Source organism: Colias eurytheme, chromosome 11 (assembly GCF_061535395.1).
Source record: "Colias eurytheme isolate Ceu_HAF_F1 chromosome 11, ilColEury1 Martin Lab GWU primary, whole genome shotgun sequence".
NCBI classification, from domain to species: domain Eukaryota; kingdom Metazoa; phylum Arthropoda; class Insecta; order Lepidoptera; family Pieridae; genus Colias; species Colias eurytheme.
The window spans coordinates 11,358,321-11,381,411 of record NC_142990.1 but is presented as its reverse complement, the minus strand read 5'-3'; the positions used below and the strand labels follow the sequence as shown (position 1 = coordinate 11,381,411).

The window sequence follows — 23,091 nt, the reverse complement described above, 5'->3', positions numbered from 1 at the left end:
ACAAGATAACAAGCACTCATATCAACATACAACAAAACATAACAATACAAAACTTCCCTTTCTTATTATCTTGATGCAATGTGGACCATTATAGTTAGACACCCCATTGCTCCAAGTCAGAATGTTTAGTAGGATTTACGATCGCTGGTTTCTCTGAATTTCCGTCTACATTTGGAGCAAATTGAGCAAATACCTAAATTTATGCTCGGCAACCACTGTCACTTATCAAGACTTGGCTATCAAGCCTCGTTACATATGCAAAGCAGCTGCGATCAATATTGTACTTAAAATTATAAATGAGGTGGTTAGAGGGTCGTTGCTGTTGTCTTATAGATAGGAGAATGTGAGGTCTCGTCAGTTTTCAAGGGGCAGGTATATGTAATCTACCCTTAATATACCTAACTAGCTGTGCCCCGCGGTTTTATCCGCGTTGCTCCGCTCCTGGTCTTAGCGTGATGATAGCCTTCCTCAATAAATGGGCTATCTAACACTGAAAAAAATTCTCAAATCGGACCAGTAGTTCCTGAGATTAGCGCGTTCAAACAAACAAACAAATTCTTCAGCTTTATAATATTGGTATGTTTAAGAGATGTGGAGGTGGAAGTGGAGGTGGGCAGGACACGTCGCCAGACTTACTGATCAAAGATGGACAGCGAGAACGACAACGTGGAATGGCCCACTAGGCAAAAGGTACAGAGGGAGACCGTCAACATGCTGGGACGACAACATCAAGAGAACAGCCGGCCCTCTGTGGTACCAAATAGCGCAAGATAGAGACGGGTGGTCAGCTTTGGAGGAGGCCTTTACCCAGACAGGGTTTCATGCAGATTGATTACTTTAGTTCATTACGTTAAATTAATTTCTTTTATTTATTTACAATAACTAAATAATTAATATTAGCATTGGAATACAACAAAATTACAATTACTAACACTATTAACAATCAAGTTTTGTATACACTTATTTTTCTTACCGCGTAAGCGTTACTTTGTAAAAATGTCAACATATCTGCAGGAAATAAACAGGCTTTTTTATTTTTATGTTTAAGAGATAGATTTTCTTGAAGCTGATGATCTTACCACACTGATAAACTTTTGCTTACCATGCTATAAGCATGTAAATTTTGGATAACCAAGGAGTCCAACTCAAGACTTATTAATTATAAACTTCACCAACCATTTCATTATTAAAGTCATATATACAACAACACTCTTCGTAATTAGAATATCTAAAAATAGAAATAACATCTTGTAAGTTATAAACTTACACGCATCACTAGTCTAATACAGACTGATTTTTTCAACGTTTCACTATATTTAAAAAATGAATTGTGAAATAATATCTGCTTGCTTCTTTAAATAGATCTAAATGAATAAGAGTACAGTGCGAATTCTACTATCTATCTCTCTCTATCGACAGTAATACTTGCTCATACTTCAAATATGATGGCGGTGGTTTTTCTAAAATTCAAAATTCAATAAGAGAGAAATTTACTAGCTATATAATATGTATCGAATCAATCGAGGAAATCGGCAACGACCTTGAATAGAAAGAAGCCGAAGCTTTGATCAGGATACAAAAATATCAAAAGAATCAAGACCATCAAAACAATTTTATTACCAGTTATATTTTCTTAGATTACCTACATGTGCAATCTACGAGGCCTTATATTCTACAGACTTGCAGCATTATCAAGACGATTGCTACAAAAATACAATCTACACTATGGAATCTTTTCAAGTTATTCGCTGGTTCAATTCTACAGTGCAATAATAACGCTGTTGTCGTAATAAAAATTGTCACGTTCTGCAGTGGAATTGGAAAAAGTTGGGGTCAAACTAAATCTCGGATTTAAACTTGTTTTGTACGCTCTCTGTATTTATTACACTGTGATTCGTGTTCGCTGCTGTTGAATTAGTTCTAAACTAAGGATTTGCAGTTATAAAACCAATGTTTTAATGGGAACTGCTAATGGACAAAAAAGTTTTTAGTCTATGACAGTTCCTGTTTCCAACACAGGTGAAAAACTATTAGCTCAGTTGTTTTAGACTATGTGCTAACAGGCGTAGGTATATTGGGAGATAAAAACGTCATCATCACAACAGCTAATTAAAAGAACGTATTATAAGAGAATTCAGCCAATGTTTCAAAAACAATCGATGTAAGAAATTAGAACTTTGCCGAACTAAGTCGTAAATAGCATAAGATTTCTACATTAAACGACATTAGAAAATGGTATTCTTTGCTATTAACGTTTCTTCTCTTTAAGAGAAAATAAAATGCTCGCATATAAATCAAAACATGCCACGCACGATGCAGATAAACCCAGTGCTAATATTCAAAGCAGAATGTGGGTAAGACAGTTGAATGAAAGACTGCACGTAGATTTATAGATTCTGAAAGTACCTAAAATAAATAAAATTATACTAGTATAGGATTGTCGTCTATTGTTAATTGTTTGAAAAGTAATTGATGATTACCTCTGTCTCGTAATCACTGTGTGTACGTAGTCAAAATAACATTTATGCGGGTTTCAAAGCCTTTGTGTTAGTTAAATTGTCAAATAATGAATGAAAATGAAAATGAAATGAACGTAAAAAGTGATAAATAAGCTCTCAGGTACATTATATAGGAAGCCCGGTCCTTATAATAATTACATAAATAACATCTCTCTATTATATTAGCAAGATTTCAGCTGTGACTTTTCAAGATAAAATCTAGTTTTTATGTAATCGATTTGCTAGTTGACAAATAAGATTTTGTCTTTCTCATTGATACATAGCTTTATCCTCATATCACAGCATTATACAGTTTAAAAAATATTTTACTTTTTTTTAAGAATTTTCATGTCACATCCAGTACTTTAATTCCCTGTCCACGAAGCTCGGTTTAATAACGCGCGCGTCGCCACTGCACGTACCGAGTATTCTCATTTTGAGACAACCCTGATATTCTTACATTGTTGCTGGTATGATAAACCTTTCCACTTATTTGTTGCCTTTAAATATTAAACTATGTCACGTAAAATGTAAATTAATAAGTTATTTGATACGGAATTTTGACAGCGTCTAGGAGAAATCTCTTCCAGTTAAAGTTTAACATTTTATCTTTGCGTGTTTTCGCATCATTTTGAACACCTAAATGACAAATAAAATTATTATTAGATAGTCCACACACAAAAAATGCGTATTGAACTCGTGATAACCTAAATAAAATTATTTAACCTTTGAATTTCCTTTTCAACATTTCAGTTAAATTACCGTTACTTTAAAAATGATGTGTAAATATTAAAACAAGGAAAACGTAGAAAACGTTTGATCGTGATGGGAATAAAAACGGGATAAGCCGTAGTGACGTTTTGACAATTTCTGTTTTTCTTCGTTTAAAATTATAAATTATGCAATAAGTACAATTTAATACGATGTTAATACGAAACAAGACGTTTCCTGTTTCTTTTTTCGAATGGGACGTTCTATTAAAAAAGAAATGTATTATGAAATTCAGGCAAGAAACGACATCTTTGAGATGTGTCACAATACATAGCTGTTTATTTAGACGTGGGTTTTCTTTTCTCAATTTACAAACAAGACGTGTATAATACAATAGGAATTTATGCTCTATTTTCCCAGCAACAAATTCGTTTAAATTTTGATACACAAAGTCGCAAAATAAACACTTACGCTTAAACATACTATGTATAGTCTAGCGCGGCAAATCTTCTAAATTTTAATTAATTAGGCCAAAGTGAGCGTGTTGTGGGGTACACCGTACCGCGATCGAGTACACAGCCTCTCAATTTTAATGTAATAGGGTTTTGTTAGAATTTACGAAACACTAGGTATATAGCTTCTTGGAATAGGATTTGTGTAAATTATTTACATTTGCTAATACTTTGTGTAGCGTTGTTAATTAACATTTATTGCGCGTTGTAAGTTTTGTTTAACAGTAAGTTTCGACTGGCTTATTAATGCAATATATAAAATGCCTTTTTCGCGATAATCAATATATATTTTTCACGCTATTTTTTTAACGACTATGGCTAAAAGCTAAGTTTTTATTTAACATAATGTCACGTCACTGGATGTTAGATTCAACTGTCTTGTAAATAATTAGTAATTGATAAGTACATTTCATGTATTTTTATCATCCAGATATTCGTAAATCACGCGTAAAAAGTTAATATCTTTATCGAACGTATAACGTATTTCCGGATCAAATGAATAATAGCCTTTGTTACGTCATGGCAGACATACGTTACGATTCAATAAACAGATTACAATGATACGGGAAAGACATAAAGAATAACAAATGATTGCAAAGATTGATGGAACTCATAAGTAAGGATATAACCATAGTATAAAGAGAGAAGTAGGCCAACTTCCGGCGTTCAAAAGCGCACGGTACCTAAACTCGCGAAGCGCAGGGTTGTCACTTGTCACATTGATAGTTTAATTGTATAGACAAACACCAACCACTTACAGCAATGGCCCGGTCCTCACGAGACCGGTCCATGAGAAGGAACCGAGCGGTGGTGTGTGCGTGCGTACGTACATGAACAGGGGGCGTGGCCAAGCGCTCCGCGTACATACAAACGGCGCGATATACCTTTGTTCGAAGATAACTTACTGTTGTCTTAATACTATGACAAAACGAAGGCTCGGATACGATATAAATTGCTATAATTGACTTTTCTTTTCATATGATATTGTATCATTAGGAAATGTGATGAGCTTTGTTACTGTGGAAATGTATTTCTTTTTTGTATCAGTGATTTGTCAAATGACAAATATGACGTAGGCATTTCGATTTTATCACGAAGATGTGAGTAGCGTCACTAATGGAAAAACAATGAGTGAATATTGTGTGCTTTTTGTAGCTATAGTATAGATTTTTAGACGTGTATCAGTATGTTAATTTAGATAGATAGATTTAGTTTGTTGTTTGTAGATATTTTTACTATTTGTGCCCAATATCCACGAATCCAAAGAATAAAAAATCATTAAAAATGTTCAGGCGTTAAAGCGTGAGACTTAAAAGTTTTGTAAACTAACAAGACTTTTTTATGACATCTAAAGAAATTGCAATTTTCATAACACTAAGAAAAACACTATAAAAAGTCCTACAAAAACTTATTTATTGGCCTCGCAATAAATTCCGTTTTAAAAATATAGCAATTTCGCTGTATAAATTCAAGAGCTATTTTTATTCCTGTTACTGAGTGCAACGAAGCCATTATTTAAAAGTTTATATTACCTTTGATCGTAAATAAAGCTTTTCAATTAGTACAACAAGCGAATGAGTTTGTCAAAGAATAACGTTTTAAATCGTTCCTACCCCCTAGACAAGTGGGTTTCTATTAGCGTAAAGTTGAATAGAATAGATTATGAATGTATGAGATTGACGTTTGATTACGACGACGACGACGATTGATTACGTCAATCTCATACATTCATAATCTATTCTATTCAACTTTACGCTAATAGAAACCCACTTGTCTAGGAGGGCTAGACGGTAATGCAGCATGACATGCTTTTTGAACTAATGAACGTTCAATTATTAATGACTTGATTTCCGCATGCGAATTGCGACTTCACACGCGTCTTAAAAAAATTCCGCATAATTCCCGTTCCTGTGGGATTTTCGGGATAAAATGCTTAGGTCTTCAGCTACCTACATACAAAATTTCATTGTAATCGGTTCAGTAGTACTTCACAAACTTTCTCATTTACTGTTCGCAGGTAGCTGATTGATTGAATTATTTTTTTAATTATTTGAATTGATTTTGAATTTCAAATCCAATATGATTGATTCAATTTCAAATTCAAAATGCAAACCTTAAGCTTGTGACTTGATGCTTTCTATTTTCTGTCCTGCAGCAAGATCATTTAGATCGGTTCCTGCCATGTAAACGCTTAGAGTATTTCATGTACTACACAGGCACACGAACCGTCAAAAAATGCGTGAATTGATTTTTTGAAGTGAAACTTCTTGGCACAACCGTGGCGTGCCGTCTCGACGCCTGTCCAAAATTCTTTCATACAAAATGTATAAGAAGGACGTGGTGCAAAACAGATTCAAGAGGTGCGCTTATGGCACGCCCGCGCCCGCGCCGCTTGTGTTTGACCCGCGCCTTAGGCGCGTTGAGAGTAAAAATTCAAGGTCGCGTCAATGCAATACCGTCACGTCATGGAGCAAGGCGACGATTTTGGTATCTTTGAATCTTGCCAAAGTTTCTCTTCTAACACGTGTGCTCGGCACTCACGCTCTTTTTTGTCACTCAAGCAGCATGACAATACACGTCATTTCATGTTTGTATTACTGTCTAGGGAGTACTTTATACGTAATGAGGTCAACTAGATATCACTTGAGAAGACAATGTCTGTTATTGCTCTGCCTTTTCTCTATTTATTATGAGGCTTACAATTGCAAGGTCAGGAACAATATAACGTTCAGATAAAGGGATCACATTTCTCATATTTTTTAATAGAACATCGGAAGGGCACTTTCCCTCTTTTTCATTTGAAATGAGAGGTCCCATTGGTATTTGAATTATAACTGATAATGATTGAAGGAAGGATGGAAGGTAGTAAGATTTTTGTTAAAAAAATAAGTAGAATACGAATCATTAAGTATTTAATATCATAATATTCATTTGGAATGTAGATTCTAGGTACATTTCTGTAATAATAAATAATATCTAATAATTGAAATGTTTTTATTTATAAGAAGTTTACAAAACATAGTAACGAACAACTATACTACAAACTCACTATTCTCTTCAAAAATTAAATAATTAGATCTTCTAAATCTGCATTTGGTTATCCAATTGTGTTCAGCATTTCGTATTCTGGGTCGGATAAGAGCAGTAAGGGCAAATCTAATATATGATACACAGGATTAAGGTTAGGATAATGTACCGAAGAACATCTTGTCAATCTTGCAGGTATTTTATAGTGACATCTTCATTCTTAATCTTTAGACTACGCTCATGTTGCGATGGAGATAAGAAGAAATACGTATGTATTTAAAGATTAGGACATATTTATTTTTTATGGAATATGTTTCAGATTATAACGTTACTACTTTGCCCTGTGATTTTACCCACATTGCTCTGCTCTTAAAGTAGTATTAGCGTGACAATAAGGCCTATAGCCTTTCTTGATAACTTGCCTATATCTAACACTGAAATATTTTTTCAATTCAGACCCGTAGTTCCCGAGATTAGTGCGTTCAATCAAACAAATAAAATATTCAGCTTTATTATATTAGTATCGATTAATGACTTACGACTTAATTTGAGATAAAGTAAGATATTTATATTTTTCATTCATTGATTAGTTATTACTTATTAGATTACTCATGAAAATTAATAAATTATTACAAATTAACTTTGAATAGAGTAGTGTTTATCATAATATATTTAATTAATTAAAGTACAAAACTATTATATTATCCAAAGTACTTTGGTCAAGTTTTTTGTTGGCAAAGTAATCTAAGACTCTGATCAGTATTCAACGAGTGAGTTACATCTAGCAGAAATGAGATTAAAACAGACAGACGCTGAGAGAATAATTTCGTATTTGCAAAAAGAATTTGCGAATAAAATAAATACCACGTAGTTATTACAAACACAGATTGCGATAAAAATTTAAAGCTTTATGTTGTGATTAAGATACATAATTTGAAGTCCATTTAAATATAATATCCAAAACCCATAGAAAATACCTACGTATTAATCAAATAAGAACATAAGCTTTTTACATTTTTATTAGATTTGAATATAATAATAATATTAGGTATATTGAAATTAGAGAAGCGACGGATGAAAGCTGTTTTTTTACAAAAAAAAAATGCAAACATGCACGTATTTTTTTCCGAACACATAACATTCACTACAATTAACTATAGACTATGTATTCTATAGTCTATACCTATAAATATATATAAAACAAAGTCGCTTTTTCTATCCCTATGTCCCTATATCCCTATGTCCCTATGTATGCTTAAATCTTTAAAACCACGCAACGGATTTGATGCGGTTTTTTGTAATAGATAGAGTGATTCAAGAGGAAGGTTTTAGTATATAATTTATTAGGTTTTAGACAAAGCGGACGAAGCCGAGGGCGGAAAGCTAGTATCTTACAGATTAATGTTTCAAAAAGGTTAAATTAAAATTTATTTCACGTTTATTTTCATCACGTCAACCAAGATCGCAATGTTTACCCTCAGTGAACTGGTAAATAACGTGGCTTCTTGTGAAAATATCTTTCATATATAATCTTATGTTAGGAAATTACCGTACGTCCTTGGAAATTCTGAATAGCTTGAAGAAGTATTAAAAAGTATTTTTGAACTTTTTATTGTAAAATCTTTTCAATTCGATTCTTGTTTTTGGTTCGTTCGCAAGTCTAAGATATTAATGTCTGGTACTTTTAGTTTAAATTTCAATGTCTGGTTGTTTGATTAAAGTTTGTTAAGATGTACTTTTATCAAGAAATAAAATAACAAAGAATAAATGAGACTATAATTATTATTTCAACGGTTGTATAAATGTTGAAAACATTTCTTGATATTTAACACAAAACGCTTCAGACCTTAAGCTGAAGCTATCTTATGAATAAATGGTTAGTATATACGTGTACTAAAGTAGGTATATCTGTTTATATCATTTAAGTCTGTAGGTCTACCATGAGTTTACGCACACGATACTCGCTAGCGATTGTAGTAAGCGGTTTGTATGAAATTTGGTACAGCGCCCCCTAGTGTGCCGTATTAGAACTAAAAAGCCTACCATGAGGTGCATTATAGTATACTACAGTAGATAACGTATAGTAAACTATACTACACTCGCTGTAGTAACCATACAATTTTTGCACCATGAGTTCTAATTTTGACATATGTCATAGTTTATAACTATTCGATGATAGATACGTCATTCACGGAAAATAATCTCGTGAACTATTCACGTTTACTATTGTAGTTACGTCAGACGATTTAACTATGTCAACTCATGGTAGGGGTACTGGTATCTAGGACAATCTAACATACATTTAATTGATGCACCAGTCTGTTATAAACATTAATAAATAAAATGAATGTCTGTTTTTACAATATCTAATGAATCTTTTCCATAAGTAAATAGAATTTACTATGATTTACTATAAATATCTACCATATAGAGTTAAATAAGGATATTTTTAAATAATATGATAGAAGTCTATTTCGTTTGGTATGCATTTTTATATTTAAGTTGTGTGGAAGAAATCGTTATACAGCAATAAGACCATCATTTGTTTTTGTTTAAATATATACCTAGGTAAGATGCAGAGTAAAAAATAATAAATCAATAAATAGCGGCGTCTATATTTTGTCTGAGCACATTTATTTTGGGAAAGACCTTACACTCCAAAATTCTTATACCTTGTCATTTATTTTCATCACACTTACTTTCGAATATTCGAGGTATATTCATTACTTTCAAAGGAATTTATCAAAGATATTCGAGTTTCCAGTCACCGAAGTACCTTATCGAAGGACCTATTTGAAAAGAATACAAACGCCTCAAAGAAATTTAAAGATATTCGAGATTTTACTCATTTTATAACCTCATCGAAGTAAAAAGAACGATTTGTGCTCTCAGTCTTAATGTGGCGTGCACTTGACATGAAACAGTCGATGTTACTCCATACTGAAGCTTGCTTTGATATCGAGGTTTGACCTAAAATTGATTGTGTATGAGCATTGTAGGTCGGTAAGGAATGTTTTTTTTTAAAAGCAGTATGAAGTGTATTAAGAATTTGATTTTTTTTATTCGAGCGAGTATAATATTATGTATCAGTACAATGGATGTTATTAGTATATTTGAATTCGTAATACATTGTATTGTAAGAAATAACACGCGAGGCCGGGTTAAATATTAGTTCGAATGTAATAAGAATGTACTGCAATTCTACACAGCTACTCAATTGATGTAGGATGTTGATAACAAATCGCAGCAAGTCAACGACTATTAGCAAAGTGAGGGTAGTTGGGTCGAACGTCGTAGTTTATTTATCCACAAAAATATTAAATCAAAAGTTATGTGTAACAATATTGTAATAAATCATTCATGTATTTTTCTATCGTTTATTTGTATATAATGCATTTAAATGTTCGTATTATATCGAAACTCTATAAAGTTTCGATATAATATGAAATTTGAAATATATTATATCTCAATATAATATTATAATATCTTAAGGAACGTAAAAAAACTCAGCTATGAAGCATATCTCAAACCGTTACCGTTAACACCTTGCTAAAACATACTTTAGCTACAAGAAACACTCATTTTCTACAAGCTTTATCCAAAGCGAAACCCTCTAAATACATCGACATTAAGATTCGAGATTCAAGTCAGTTTCAGATTCCTTTAAACCAGCCACACAAGGAAGGAAAATCCTTTGAGCTAACATGAACGCATTTACACTTTAGCCGTTAAAATGAAAAGTCAATTTATGTACGATTTGAGAAATGATACTATGGTATTTATTTATGACAATTTAATGTACAGTACCAGTAATAAAAACAATTATGGTAAGTGCACAAAAGGCGGCCTTATTGCTTAAAGCAATCTCTTCTAGGCAACCATAAAAATAAAGGACATGTACGAAATACATATACGTATGGTATGTTACTATGAGACCTGAATATTGATATTTATTTCTTTTTGAGGCTTTTGAAATTTGATATTATACCGATTTCGAATAGTTTTGGATACCAGAATCCTAACAAACTAAGCTTGTAAAATATATCATGAAAAACTGAAAAATATAAATATTTAATGAGAATGTACTCATTTTATATCTATAAATACAATTTAAGATACGATATGCATAACAACAATTTAAATGTTCGTTTTAGTTAGAATTTATATGAAAATTCTGGGTAGGGAAGCCCTTTGTTTGAAAAGGTTTTGTCCGCAGTCAGTCAAAATTCATCGATACGTCGAATAAACCTATATCAATTTACAGACTTATTTTTAGGAAGACTTTTTTAATATTATACATAAATAAATAAATATTGGAATAGTTAGAAATTAGAGCTTGATATTGATTATAGTGTTAGACGTAACTTTTGATTTAATATTTTTGTGGGTGAATAGTTGTCAATATAGCTGTCACTGTCACCTGTCAGAACATGCTTAGCTGTCGAATACTATAAATTGCCGCTTTCCTTTGACTCGTGGCGCATTCGTAAGAATCGTGCCTAGGGGCTCGGACGTTGTTTATACGACGTTTGACCCAACTACCTTCACTTTGCTAATAGTCGTTGACTTGCTGCGATTTGTTAATCAATTAGGTAGCTGTGTAGAATCGCAGTACATTCTTATTACATTCAAAACTAATATTTAACCTACCTTCGTATTTTTTTTCTATTATCAGAATTGGGATAGAATTCAAGCCCACTATTTTTAAATGTGTTTATGTTTACGTAGTTTTGTAACTGGCATTTGTGTTTTTTTTTTCGTGCGTTGTGTAAAGTAAAAGTTTGTTACGTGGATTATTGTAACGGGAATGTAGTCCATCGAAGAAATTGTGTGTGCTATTCTGGGCTGCGGTCCAGTGCTTGTAATAAAAACCTCTTAGTTCACAGGTAAATTAGATTCAGGGATGCGAGGGCCCTACGAAGTAGTGAACATCCTGCCTAGTGGTTGATACGAGTTGAAGCTCGTTGTGGTGACTACGGAAAGAAGACTAAAGCCGCGGCACTGCCCTGGCGTGGCGAGTGGTGTCCCGAAGCATGTGCCGAATTTTTTTGACGATGAGTGTTATTGGCTCGTAGTGATTCAAATCGCTAGTCGAACCCTGGCGTTGAGGTATTGTCTAGTCGCTGACGTATCGTAGTGATGTATTTCACTAGTCGTACGAGCGTAGATATACCGTCAAGTCGCCGTCTGTATGTCCGTAGTGAGTTGTCTCGCTAGTCGGATTTGAGCGTTGAGGTATTGTCTAGTCGCTGACGTATCGTAGTGATGTATTTCACTAGTCGTACGAGCGTAGATATACCGTCAAGTCGCCGTCTGAATGTCCGTAGTGAGTTGACTCGTTAGTCGGATTTGAGCGTTGAGGTATTGTCTAGTTGCTGTTTTACTAACGAGTGCGTAGAAAAGTATGGTCAGTGTGGCCGAGGCAGTGTGTTTTTGAAATCCCGAGATGAACTACCGTTGTATTGTAATACGAGAAAAGGCGTACGAGGACGTACGTTTGTCAGTATGGCCGTGTTAGACGTAACTTTTGATTTAATATTTTTGTGGATGAATAGTTGTCAATATAGCTGTCACTGTCACCTGTCAGAACATGCTTAGCGGTCGAATACTATAAATGGCCGCTTTCCTTTGACTCGTGGCGCATTCGTAAGAATCGTGCCTAGGGGCTCGGACGTTGTTTATACGACGTTTGACCCAACTACCTTCACTTTGCTAATAGTCGTTGACTTGCTGCGATTTGTTAATCAATTAGGTAGCTGTGTAGAATCGCAGTACATTCTTATTACATTCAAAACTAATATTTAACCTACCTTCGTATTTTTTTTCTATTAATAGCTTGATTTATCCCGACTGACGTTTCGATCATTTTTTAGCGAGTGTAGTGGCAAACGAAATCACACACAAGGTAAAACATTAGCTTAGTAATCCATTAAGGGCCGATTTTTCAATGCTTGGATAAAACTTATCCGTCCAATAAAGTATTACACGATAGTATTAAAATGTCACGTAAACTATACGGGCAATTAGAATACGTTTTTAAAATGGTAGTTTTATACATTATTCGACGAATAAGTTTTAAACAAGGGTTGAAAAATCAGCCCTAAACAGCATAAATGAAATAGAATAAATACTTTTTATATACCAAAAGAAAAAAACCTTTATTTAGCGAGACAGTGTGACAGAAAATTCGCAATAAAACACACACCCAGATATTAAATAAATCAATCAGATTAATTATAGATAAATAATAAACTGAAACAACAGTACTAAAGCTATATGAACTATTATAATAACTAAAACTAAAACTATTTTTGTATAGTATAGATAATATTATAAATCTCTCTATAACACTTGCGTCAATACATATCCTAGCGCCGTCTGCCTATGACGTCACAAGAAATATTCGACTGCACAAACATATCGTTATACATCAGACCCTTTTATATCTTCGTCACAGTCTACAGATTGTCTTTGTATTCATTACTATTTAAAAGCCATGATTTTATTATTCAGTAATTTTCTTTTGATATTGTATTCAAAAACATTTTGATGGGCTATTGCATGGAAATTGACCCAAAAATTATTTATGACTTATACTTTTGAAGTGAAACTTCTTTAGGCGTGTTGAGAGTGAAATTTCAAGGTAGCGATGGCAATACCGTCACGTCATGGAATAAGGCGACGAATTTGATATCTTTGAATCCTGCCACAGAAGTTTCACTTGTGACACGTGTGCTCGACACAAACGCTCTTTTTTTACAAGCATTGGAATAATAATAAATAGTGCATTAATACACACTTGGAAATATACATTTAATGATTTAACATTATAGGGAATGAAAAAATCTATCAAGAAAAAACTAACAAGTTTGTAACACAAATAGGTACTATTAATCCAATTAAATGAAAACATCACACAAACATATTGTAACACATTAGCTTTTACTTCTTCACGAACAAAACAGAATAGAAGCTAATAATTATTGAATTAAAACAAAACCTGCTGATAGAATTCAATAATTGAGCCAAGAAATTAAAGCTGTAAAAACAACGCTTAAAGCAAAAGGATAAAGAGCATTTGCGGCTCCTCCCTATATTTTTCTTAGTTAAATCTCGACTAAACACCCTACACCCAGTCACCCTTTAATTAGAATCAAAGACAGATTTGTACAAAAATAAAAACAGACGCAAAAAGTTCTTAGCAAATGTTTCACACTTAGTGCGGTTTTAATTACCGAAAGAGGGGTCTTATGGGTTTTTACGCGTAAAAAACGGACCCCACCGAGTCGGCATCGCTTGTTAGCTTCGATACTTTGAGATTACTTTTATGTTTTTTTAAATGTTGCTATGGTTATAATGTCGCGTTTATGTAATTTGTAGTTTGACAATTTTATAATGGGTTGATGCTTGAAATTTTTTATACAAAAACTGATAGTAGGATCGGTATAAAATTTTGCACAAAATTAGAAGATAGTCTGCCCTAAGCCCTAAGGCATAATATATATTATACAAGGTGTCCCACTGTTGGTATACTAAGCTCAAAGGAGGCTGAGTACGCTGAGTACGTAAAAAATACTTATAAAATTCCAGACACAGTTTTTTTTCAAATAGATGAATTCTTAAAACTCTATGTGTACAACCATAACAAGCAATCCGCCCAGCTTTGCTACCAGCACGTGACCTATCGTTTAAGATTATGTTTTCATAGACAAAATGCTCACATTAGCGAAGCAGTATATGCCGGTTGCGCGAAGCTAGAGAAGAAAACAAAATATTAAATATTGAATTTTCAGGAAAAATTTAGCAAAATTTTTTTGATGTAATTTTGTTGTTTATGTATTTTTTTACGTGATCAGTGTATGCAAAACTTCAAGTCCCTTCGCGCTTAGTATACCAATAGTGGGACAACCTGTATAATAGGCTAACGTACTATTTAGGTATATTTATATGCTACTTTAAAAATGTAAGTGAAGCCATAACCGGAATCTGTGTACACATATATTTTTTTTTTATTATTTTGGTATTAATAATAAGTTATTTTATTTATAAGTCGATTTTTAAATTACATAACTTCTTTATTATGTTTAGTTGGGGTACAACAGCTGTCGTCGATCCTTGTGTTGATTATATGGAATATTAATTATTAATGTAATGCCAGTGCTATTATTTTGAGTAAATGTTACCCGATTTTTTCAATGTTAATAGTTATTTTAAACAAAGAAACTTGGCAACACTCACGCCATACCATACCCACTTTCATAAAAAACAGTTTTCTTGTGCAAAATATAAATAAATAATTATGTATGTACGTATATTTACGTTACAGAAAATATTCTATTGGCCATAAAATTAGCATAATACACAAGATAAATAATTATTTTGATAATAAAGGGTCGCTCAAGTATGAGGGTGACACGTGGCCTTTGTAATATTTTTTCGCCAGAAATCGTATTAAATATTATGATGATTTTAAATGAAGCGGGTAAGTACTTATATTTAAAATAAATTAGGAATTACTATTATTATTTAGGTGACTTATTTACTACCTATGGTATGGTAAATGGTTAAAGTTTGGTTATGGTTAAAAATAATTTATTGCGTTATAATAATTTATTGCGTTGACGACGCGGTTGGCGCAGTGGTAAAGTAACTGCCTACTGAGCCGACGGTCCCGGGTTCGATCCCCGGTCAGGGCAAATATTTGTGTGATGAACTCAATTATTTGTTCTTGGGCCTGGGTGTTATTATCTATATATGTATTTATCAAATATTATATTTATCGTCGCCTAGTACCCACAACACAAGCCTTAATTGAGCTTACTGTGGGACTAGGTAGTTAAACTTTGCGGGAGCGATTTGACTTTTTTAAAAAAATAAAATAAAATTAAAATTAAACTTATTTAATTATTAACTATAACAAGTGGACGATTTGGAGTCACAAATGTTAATGCCAGAATTACATGCAATGATACAATCGATACCTTATTACGAAACAAATGTTTTTCAATAACTGCTATGCTTATGTTAAATTGCAAGAACTCTCCGGTGGTCTTGCTGAGGCCAGCGGAAAGCTATTGCTCAACCTAACACAGAGGGTTGGGGTGGATGCGTAACTCCTCCCTCCTTAAGTGCGAAATTATCGGTTTGTTCATTTTTAATAACTATCCGATGATTTCGCAGACATGTTACATTTAATATCTTATAACGAAGTAAGTAAAGTAAAAATAGAATTACAAGTACAAAGATTAAAAATAGAGACGTATAGCCTAAAGTAGCACTGAATCTAAAATTTCTTTCACTGTTAACCATTTCACTATCACTGAACACTGATTGCTTTAATATCGTTGACATATATTTAACTTCGTCCAAGTTGATGCCTCGCATATTGAGTACACGTGTACTGGATAATATTGGAGTTCTATTCACAGGTAATTGCGGCAAAACTATAATTTTCGTTGGTTCCACAGGATCATTCTCAGTGATTACTTGGTGAGGGCGAATCGTTATATTCTGGATCTCGATGCTACATGGTTCGTCGATGGTCATTATGTATGTGCCCACGACAGGATATTTGCTGACATCACCATTGCAAATTTGAGTCAGAGTATTTCTGTATTTTGAGAAAAGTATCCAACTTATAGGTGTGATTCTTTGAATTCTTACATTCTCTATATTGATTAGCTGTTGTTCGCAGTGCATTGGATTTCCTTCAAATTTAAGCAGTTGTTCTATGCAAGTAGTTTCAGGATATGGCGTTTGATTTTGTTCATCGCATAGAAATTGTTCTCCAGCAGCGAGCGATCGGCACGGTTTTACAATCGGTAAGTATTTCATCCCCTTTGCCAACAGGTAAGGATATTTAGGAAAAATAGAAAAGGTTTTACTATCGGATTCACGGTACATAGGTATAGAGTATAATTTGTAATAGTTATAAGTATAATTATCTGTAATTGGAACCTCCATTATGAACGTAATCTGGTTTTGTTTAATATACGATTTAACATTAATAGTTTCTTCTAGTTTTACTAAATTTGCCTCACTCGCTTTAAACACTAAATTTTCAGTTTGAGATATAAGAATTAAATGTTGCAACAGTTCAGTAGAATTAATAATACTTTGATGTAATATGGATACTTTACTAAATGCTAGAGCAGTCTCTATTTCTCCTAATTTTATAAAAATAGAACGAAAATTACTAACAAATAAATTTAAAAGGCTTACAACATAAGTAGTATAAACCCAATGATTATCCTTAGATGCTAATTCCTTAATCATAGATTCTACAATTTTTAAACGCTTATCTAATATATTAGAATTTTGATTTAAGACTTCAGTAGAATTGATAAAACTATCGAGCATTTTAGATATTAAGGTAATTTTATTTCTAATGATAGTCTGATCGTTTTCAAGTTTAGCTGTAAGTTTATCGTATCTAATTGCGTCACTATAGTCTAAATTTCCCGTTATAATTTTAATTAAGGAACCCAGAGGGTTGAGGATACCTCTTTTGACGCGTTTGTGTGGAACTAACTGTTCGTATTTCTGAACCGTTATGTCGCGAATATATTCAGCGTGATATTTTGCCACTTGAAAATCGTGTAAGTATGAAATATTCTTATTAATTAAACTATCGAATTCACTGTATTTGCTAATAATAAAATTTAAGTCATCATTTATCTTATCTAAATTTAAAACCTTAATTATAGTCCAATAGTCTGTTTGGAGATATGCTTGCCCTTCTTTCACAGGATAAATTCCCGGGTTATGTTGAAGAAGTTGTAGTTGAAGGGCCAGCGCGGACCTCATCACTATCAGCCAACACCACCTGCGGAGGGCGTTTTACATTTTTAATAGGGACCTTAGTCTTACGTTTACCAATCTCTATCGGTATAACGTTCCTTGAACCTTGTCCTATAACCTTAGCTTTATGGAATCGCGGCTTATCCTTGCTTTTTCGCTTATTAACGTCTTTCGCAAATATAATTTTTCCTGATGGGAGACTGATTTGGTCTTCACCACCTCTCCTATCCTTTACCTTTTGCTTAGTTTCGATCATTTTCTCTGCTAAATGTTTATATAGAATCTTTAAACGTTTTGCATGGTCCTTAACCAATTGCTGTATATAATGCTGCTCGAAATCAGCGTTAAATAAGCTACCTGAATCCGTGTGACCAAATACGACTTCAAAAGGGGTTAAGCCCGTAACTGAATGAATTGAACTATTATAGGCAATAATTGAATACATCATTACTGATGCTGCATCCGTGCATTTCTCTTCATATTTCGCACATCTATAAATTTCACTAATGGTCGAATGTAAACGCTCAATTAATCCCATTGAGTTAGGATTATTAGGTGAGCCGATATGAAGCTCAATTTTATGTAAATTCAAAAATTCTTTCATTAGCTCGTTGTTAAATTCACTACCGGGATCTGAACTAATCTTTCTAGGAGTGCCGTAAAATGAAAAATACTTCATGAGTGCACGCACTACCTCTGCCGTTGATCTATTGTCTATTGGAATGGCTTGACCTAACTTACTAAATGCGTCGATAATAGTTAAGTAATAATTTCCTTCTATCTGAAAAATATCAATAAATATTTCTTGGAACGGCGCGTCTTGTGTTTGAGTTAATTGTAAAATAGGTTTAAAGGGATTACGATCATACTTCATTTTACAACACGTTTCACAGGCATTAATAAGGGCTGAAATAGTTTCCTGCATATTGTGCCAAAAATAATTTCTACGTATACTTGCTAGAGTCTCTTTAATACCGCGGTGACACGTTTTGCCTTGATGGTGCTTTATTATAATAGCCTTTTGTTCCTTCTCATCTTCTATAAAAACTACACGCTCCGTACATTCAAATAACAATACTGTATCCTTTCTAAATAATTCTATGACAATGCTAGTGAACTGTTTGCGATGTTCATCATCTTCGAAATAAATGAAATACTTAACCTTTGGTTTAATATACTCTTTTAAAAATTGTTTTACTAGATCCTGGTTATTAGTAGGCAAGAAAACTTCTAAAACCTTTTGCTTTTCACGTGAAAGGTCGTGAACTTGCATTTCGTTCTTAAACCACGTATATACTAAAATTTGATTTGGTTTTGTGTCTATTGCTTCATGTAATATAGGTATACCGGACGATTCTACAATATTAGCTGAATGAACTGTATCCGATTTCGACGTTACAGATGGTGACCTGACTGGGTAGTCACAAGTTCTAGGAGAACTCATCGCCGATAGAGTTTCAGAGTCGGGAATAGATATCGTTTCACTAGAATCGCGTTCTGATATAGTAATTGTACTAGAGTCGTTACGCGTTCTTGGCCTATTGTCTCTATCGTCTATATTAACAACCATAGATTCGTTTTCGTTATCGGAATGCGTAGCGTTAACCCTAATTCTAGACAAAGCATCCGCGTTTAGATTTTGCTTCCCTTTCTTATAAACTATTTCATAATCATAGTCTTGGAGTCGAAGTCGCCAACGAGTCAGTTTACTACTTGTATCCTTTTGAGAGTTAAGCCATGATAAAGGTTTGTGATCTGTATATATCATAAATTTCTTACCATAAAGATAAGGCCTAAAATGTTTAATAGCCCAAACAATGGCTAGACACTCGCGTTCTATGGTGCTATAGCGTGATTCGGTGTCACTTAAGGTGCGGCTTGCATATGCAACGGGTTTATCGCCTCCAATGGGGCCCTGTGATAATACTGCCCCTAACGCAACATTAGACGCATCAGTCGTTAAGATAAAAGGTTTTTCAAAGTCTGGGTATTGCAAAAGTGGTGCATTCGTTAAGAGTTCCTTACATCTATTGAATGCGTCTATGTAATTTTTATCTAAAATGATTTTATTCCGTTTTTTCAGGCAAGATGTTAAGGGCTTCGTTACATGTGCAAAATCTTTAATAAACCGTCTATAGTATCCTATAAGACCAAGGAAGGATTTGATCTCAGTAGTTGTTTTGGGTATCGGGTAATTAAGTACCGCAGTAATTTTATCGTCATTAGGTTTCAGTCCGTCTTTAGTAATAGTATGTCCGAGGTAAATTACTTCTTTTCGTAAAAATTCAGATTTGTCTAGTTGTACCTTTAAGTTTGTCTGTCTGAGTCGGTCAAAAATGGTTCTTAATTTTAATATATGTTCATCTAAGCTAGAGGAGAATACAATTACGTCATCCAAGTAGACCATGCAATGTATTCCCTGTAGCCCTCTTAATATATTGTCCATTGCTCTCTGGAATGTAGCAGGAGCTGTTTTTAGGCCAAATGGCATTCTAAGGAATTCATAGTGTCCATACTGAGTGCTGAAGGCTGTTTTCTTAATGTCTCGCTCGTCTACCTCAATCTGATGATAACCACTTGCTAAATCAAGTGTAGTGAAGTAGAGGCTCTTACCAAGTTTGTCCAGTAAGTCAGTAATATTAGGAAGTGGATAACGGTCGTCAACAGTCACGTCATTAAGCCTTCGATAATCAACTACCATACGCCATTTAACTAATCCGGAAGCATCGCGCTTCTTCGGAACTAAATGAACTGGAGCATTCCACGGGGAATGTGATTCTCGTATTACATTGTCTTGAAGTAATTTTTCGACTTGTCTATTAATTTCATCTGCTTGCGCAGGAGCCTGTCTATACGGTCTAACAAAAATCGGGTCTTCGTTTTTGGTATTAATTTTATGTTTAACTTCGTTTGTAAAACTTAATGGGATTTGTTCGCAATAAAATATGTCCCTATATTCGTGACATAGGGCGAATATCTTATTACGCTCTATTTCGCTAGTGTGGTCAAGTCTCAGCTTTGATAAATTATTTTTGAGTAATTCGTCATCTTCGTTGTCGTTGTGTTTGTCGTTATGTACAAAGTTACAATCGGAAGGGTCTGATGTTTGAAGAGGTTCGTTAATTTTCAGAGTCATGGGTGATTCTACGCTATTCTGGATTATTGTTGTCGCATAGCCATTATTACAGTTAACTAGTGCTGAGGGCATTCTTACTCCGGGTTTAAATTCTTTAAAGTCGATTACTGCAACACCTGAGTGAAGGTCGGTAGGAATTTTTACCTTCTGTTCACATCGGGGTGGCAAGTGGATAATATAATCTAAGTTATTATTAATGATGGGGATGTCTGTGTTCCTGGTTCTCAGTAGCAAATGTTTCAGGTCAATTATTGCGTCTATTTTTTTCAGTAGGTCATTACCAATAAGTCCGTCATAGCGTTCGTCTACGTCATACAAATGAAATTTGTGGTCGTCAGGGGTATTTAACGTTGGAAAAAGCGGAATTTCTATAACTTCGTCATGTTGACTGGATGCATGGGTGCTTATAACTTTAAAGGGTTCATATTTTATAAAATTCGGAAAATATTGATAGGCAATTCGGGGGCTGATGAATGATCGCGTGCTCCCAGTATCAATCATAAACTTGGAATTAATTTCAGGAATATAAATGTGTGGCAATTTCAGATTTGGATCGCAATTTAATTCTATGATTTCTCCTTTGTAGAGGCTTCCGTTTGAAAATTTTCTTCATCAGACGGAGGCACATTAATGTCTTCAGTATCGTCAGTGGGTATATAAATATCATTCTCATCGTATTCGTAATTCGTATAGTCGTAAGGATTATAGTCATAGTAATAATTGTCATATAGTAAATTGTCATTATGTATGTCGGTTTCATTCAGTCTAAAACCTTGCTGAGTTATTTGCGGTCGAGGGGGTGCCGTCCTCATGGAAACGTCAGTAGACTCAAAGCGGTTATTTTGAGGAGGTCCTTGACCGAAATGCTGTGGCTTCATACCAAAAGTTTGAGGGGGCCTATAACCAAGTTGTGGGTTTTGATTAAATGTAGGCCTATAACCAAATTGTGGATTTTGATTTAATGTTGGTCTATAACCAAATTGTGGATTTTGATTTAATGTTGGCTTATAACCAAATTGTGGATTTTGATGGAATGAAGGCCTATACCCGAACTGTGGGTTTTTATTAAACGGTGGCTTATAACCAAATTGTGGATTTTTATTAAACGGTTGTTGGGGTGTGAATTTAAAACCAAATTTTTGAGGTACATTTGGTGTCCCAAAATTAAATCTTTGTTGAGGATTTTGTAAAAATTGGGGCACCGTTGTATTATTATGGGTACGATTGCGCGACTGATATTGTTCGTGAAAATTAACTTCTTCTAACACAACTTCTAGAGCCTGTTCTAATGTATTAGGCGATTTTAGTCTAACAATTCGCACCATGTTTTCGGGCAAATTATACAAGAAAACGTTCAGGGCTGTATGATTATAAATCGCAATTTTCGCGCGTTTAATTTCCGTATCTACCGATAAATTAACCTTCGATATTAGTAACGATCTAATATTCTGTATCCTATTGCAAAATTCAAGATAACTTTCCCCGGATTTTATTTTACAGGACTCAAGAGAGATTTTTATGCAATCCTCAGTGCGCGGATCGCCAAAATGTTGTTCCAGTAATTCTTTTAGCGCCGGCCAAGTATTAATATCTTCGCGCTCGGATAATAACGCGGCGGCATCGCCTATTAATCTACTAGTTATGGCATGTAAAACGTAAATATTCTGCTCTTCATGCCCTCTAAATTTATTAATTATATATTCACATTTTCGAAAGAATAAATTCAAAATTCTTTTGTCTCCACCAAAAAGAGGAATAAGCTTTAACATATCACTCGGAATTGTTATTACGTTTACGCTTTCCATGTTAAATAAGTACAGAGTAATTAAAGTTCTGAAGTCTTTAACCAATTACAATAATTTCGAATTATAAAAATCACACACACAAAAATCAATTAAAAACACGATATAATAAAAAGTCTTAAAATATAGCACAAAAAAAATATATGTTATCAATAACTATAAAAATTAAAACTTGAAATAAGTAATTATAAAATCACATATAAAATATAAAAATCATTAATTGAATTACGATCGATTTTGAGATCAATTAAATCAATTAATATTAATATTTCTTTATGCAAAAATCATTTAATTTTCTAATTTAAAACTTTTAATTAAGTTACACTCTATAGTTAATTAGTCTGTGCAGAGTTTTATGCAAGACAATTCTTAGAATTAAATACGATATTTCTTACGTATAACTAACTAATTACTGATTTAATAGAATTTCATATTAAAACCAGATCCGTTATAATGCGAGACGTTCAATCCCAAAATAACAGTTAAAAATAGTTAAAAGTCAAAATTACACTCTCGTGAAAAGGATATAGGAATATATCAGAAAGGATGGCAAAAAGTTTTACTCACCAACCGATCGTCGATCCCATTATTCCTCGTCGTGGTCG

At 33.6% G+C, this 23,091-nt stretch overlaps 2 protein-coding genes across 3 annotated transcripts in view; both read right to left on the bottom strand.

Moving 5' to 3' along the window:
* Grip (Glutamate receptor interacting protein) overlaps positions 1-23,091 on the bottom strand; it is a 252,271-nt gene that overhangs the window by 222,723 nt on the left and 6,457 nt on the right. The window lies entirely within an intron of this gene.
* On the bottom strand, positions 21,251-22,605 carry LOC149904881 (uncharacterized). Its single transcript, XM_090107108.1, has 2 exons — positions 21,732-22,605; positions 21,251-21,617 (listed from the first exon to the last, which is right to left on the bottom strand). The coding sequence occupies exons 1-2, from the start codon at positions 22,487-22,489 to the stop codon at positions 21,251-21,253; spliced, it is 1,125 nt and encodes a 374-aa protein (XP_089963234.1). The 5' UTR covers positions 22,490-22,605.

What these genes read in the sequence shown, in the direction of transcription:
- LOC149904881 (XM_090107108.1), bottom strand. Translation starts at nt 22,489, where the DNA reads ATGGAAAGCGTAAACGTAATAACAATTCCGAGTGATATGTTAAAGCTT. An exon ending in AATAAAAACCCACAGTTCGG is followed by an intron (nt 21,618 to 21,731) that starts GTATAGGCCTTC and finishes ATTTGGTTATAG; the next exon opens with GCCTACATTTAATCAAAACC.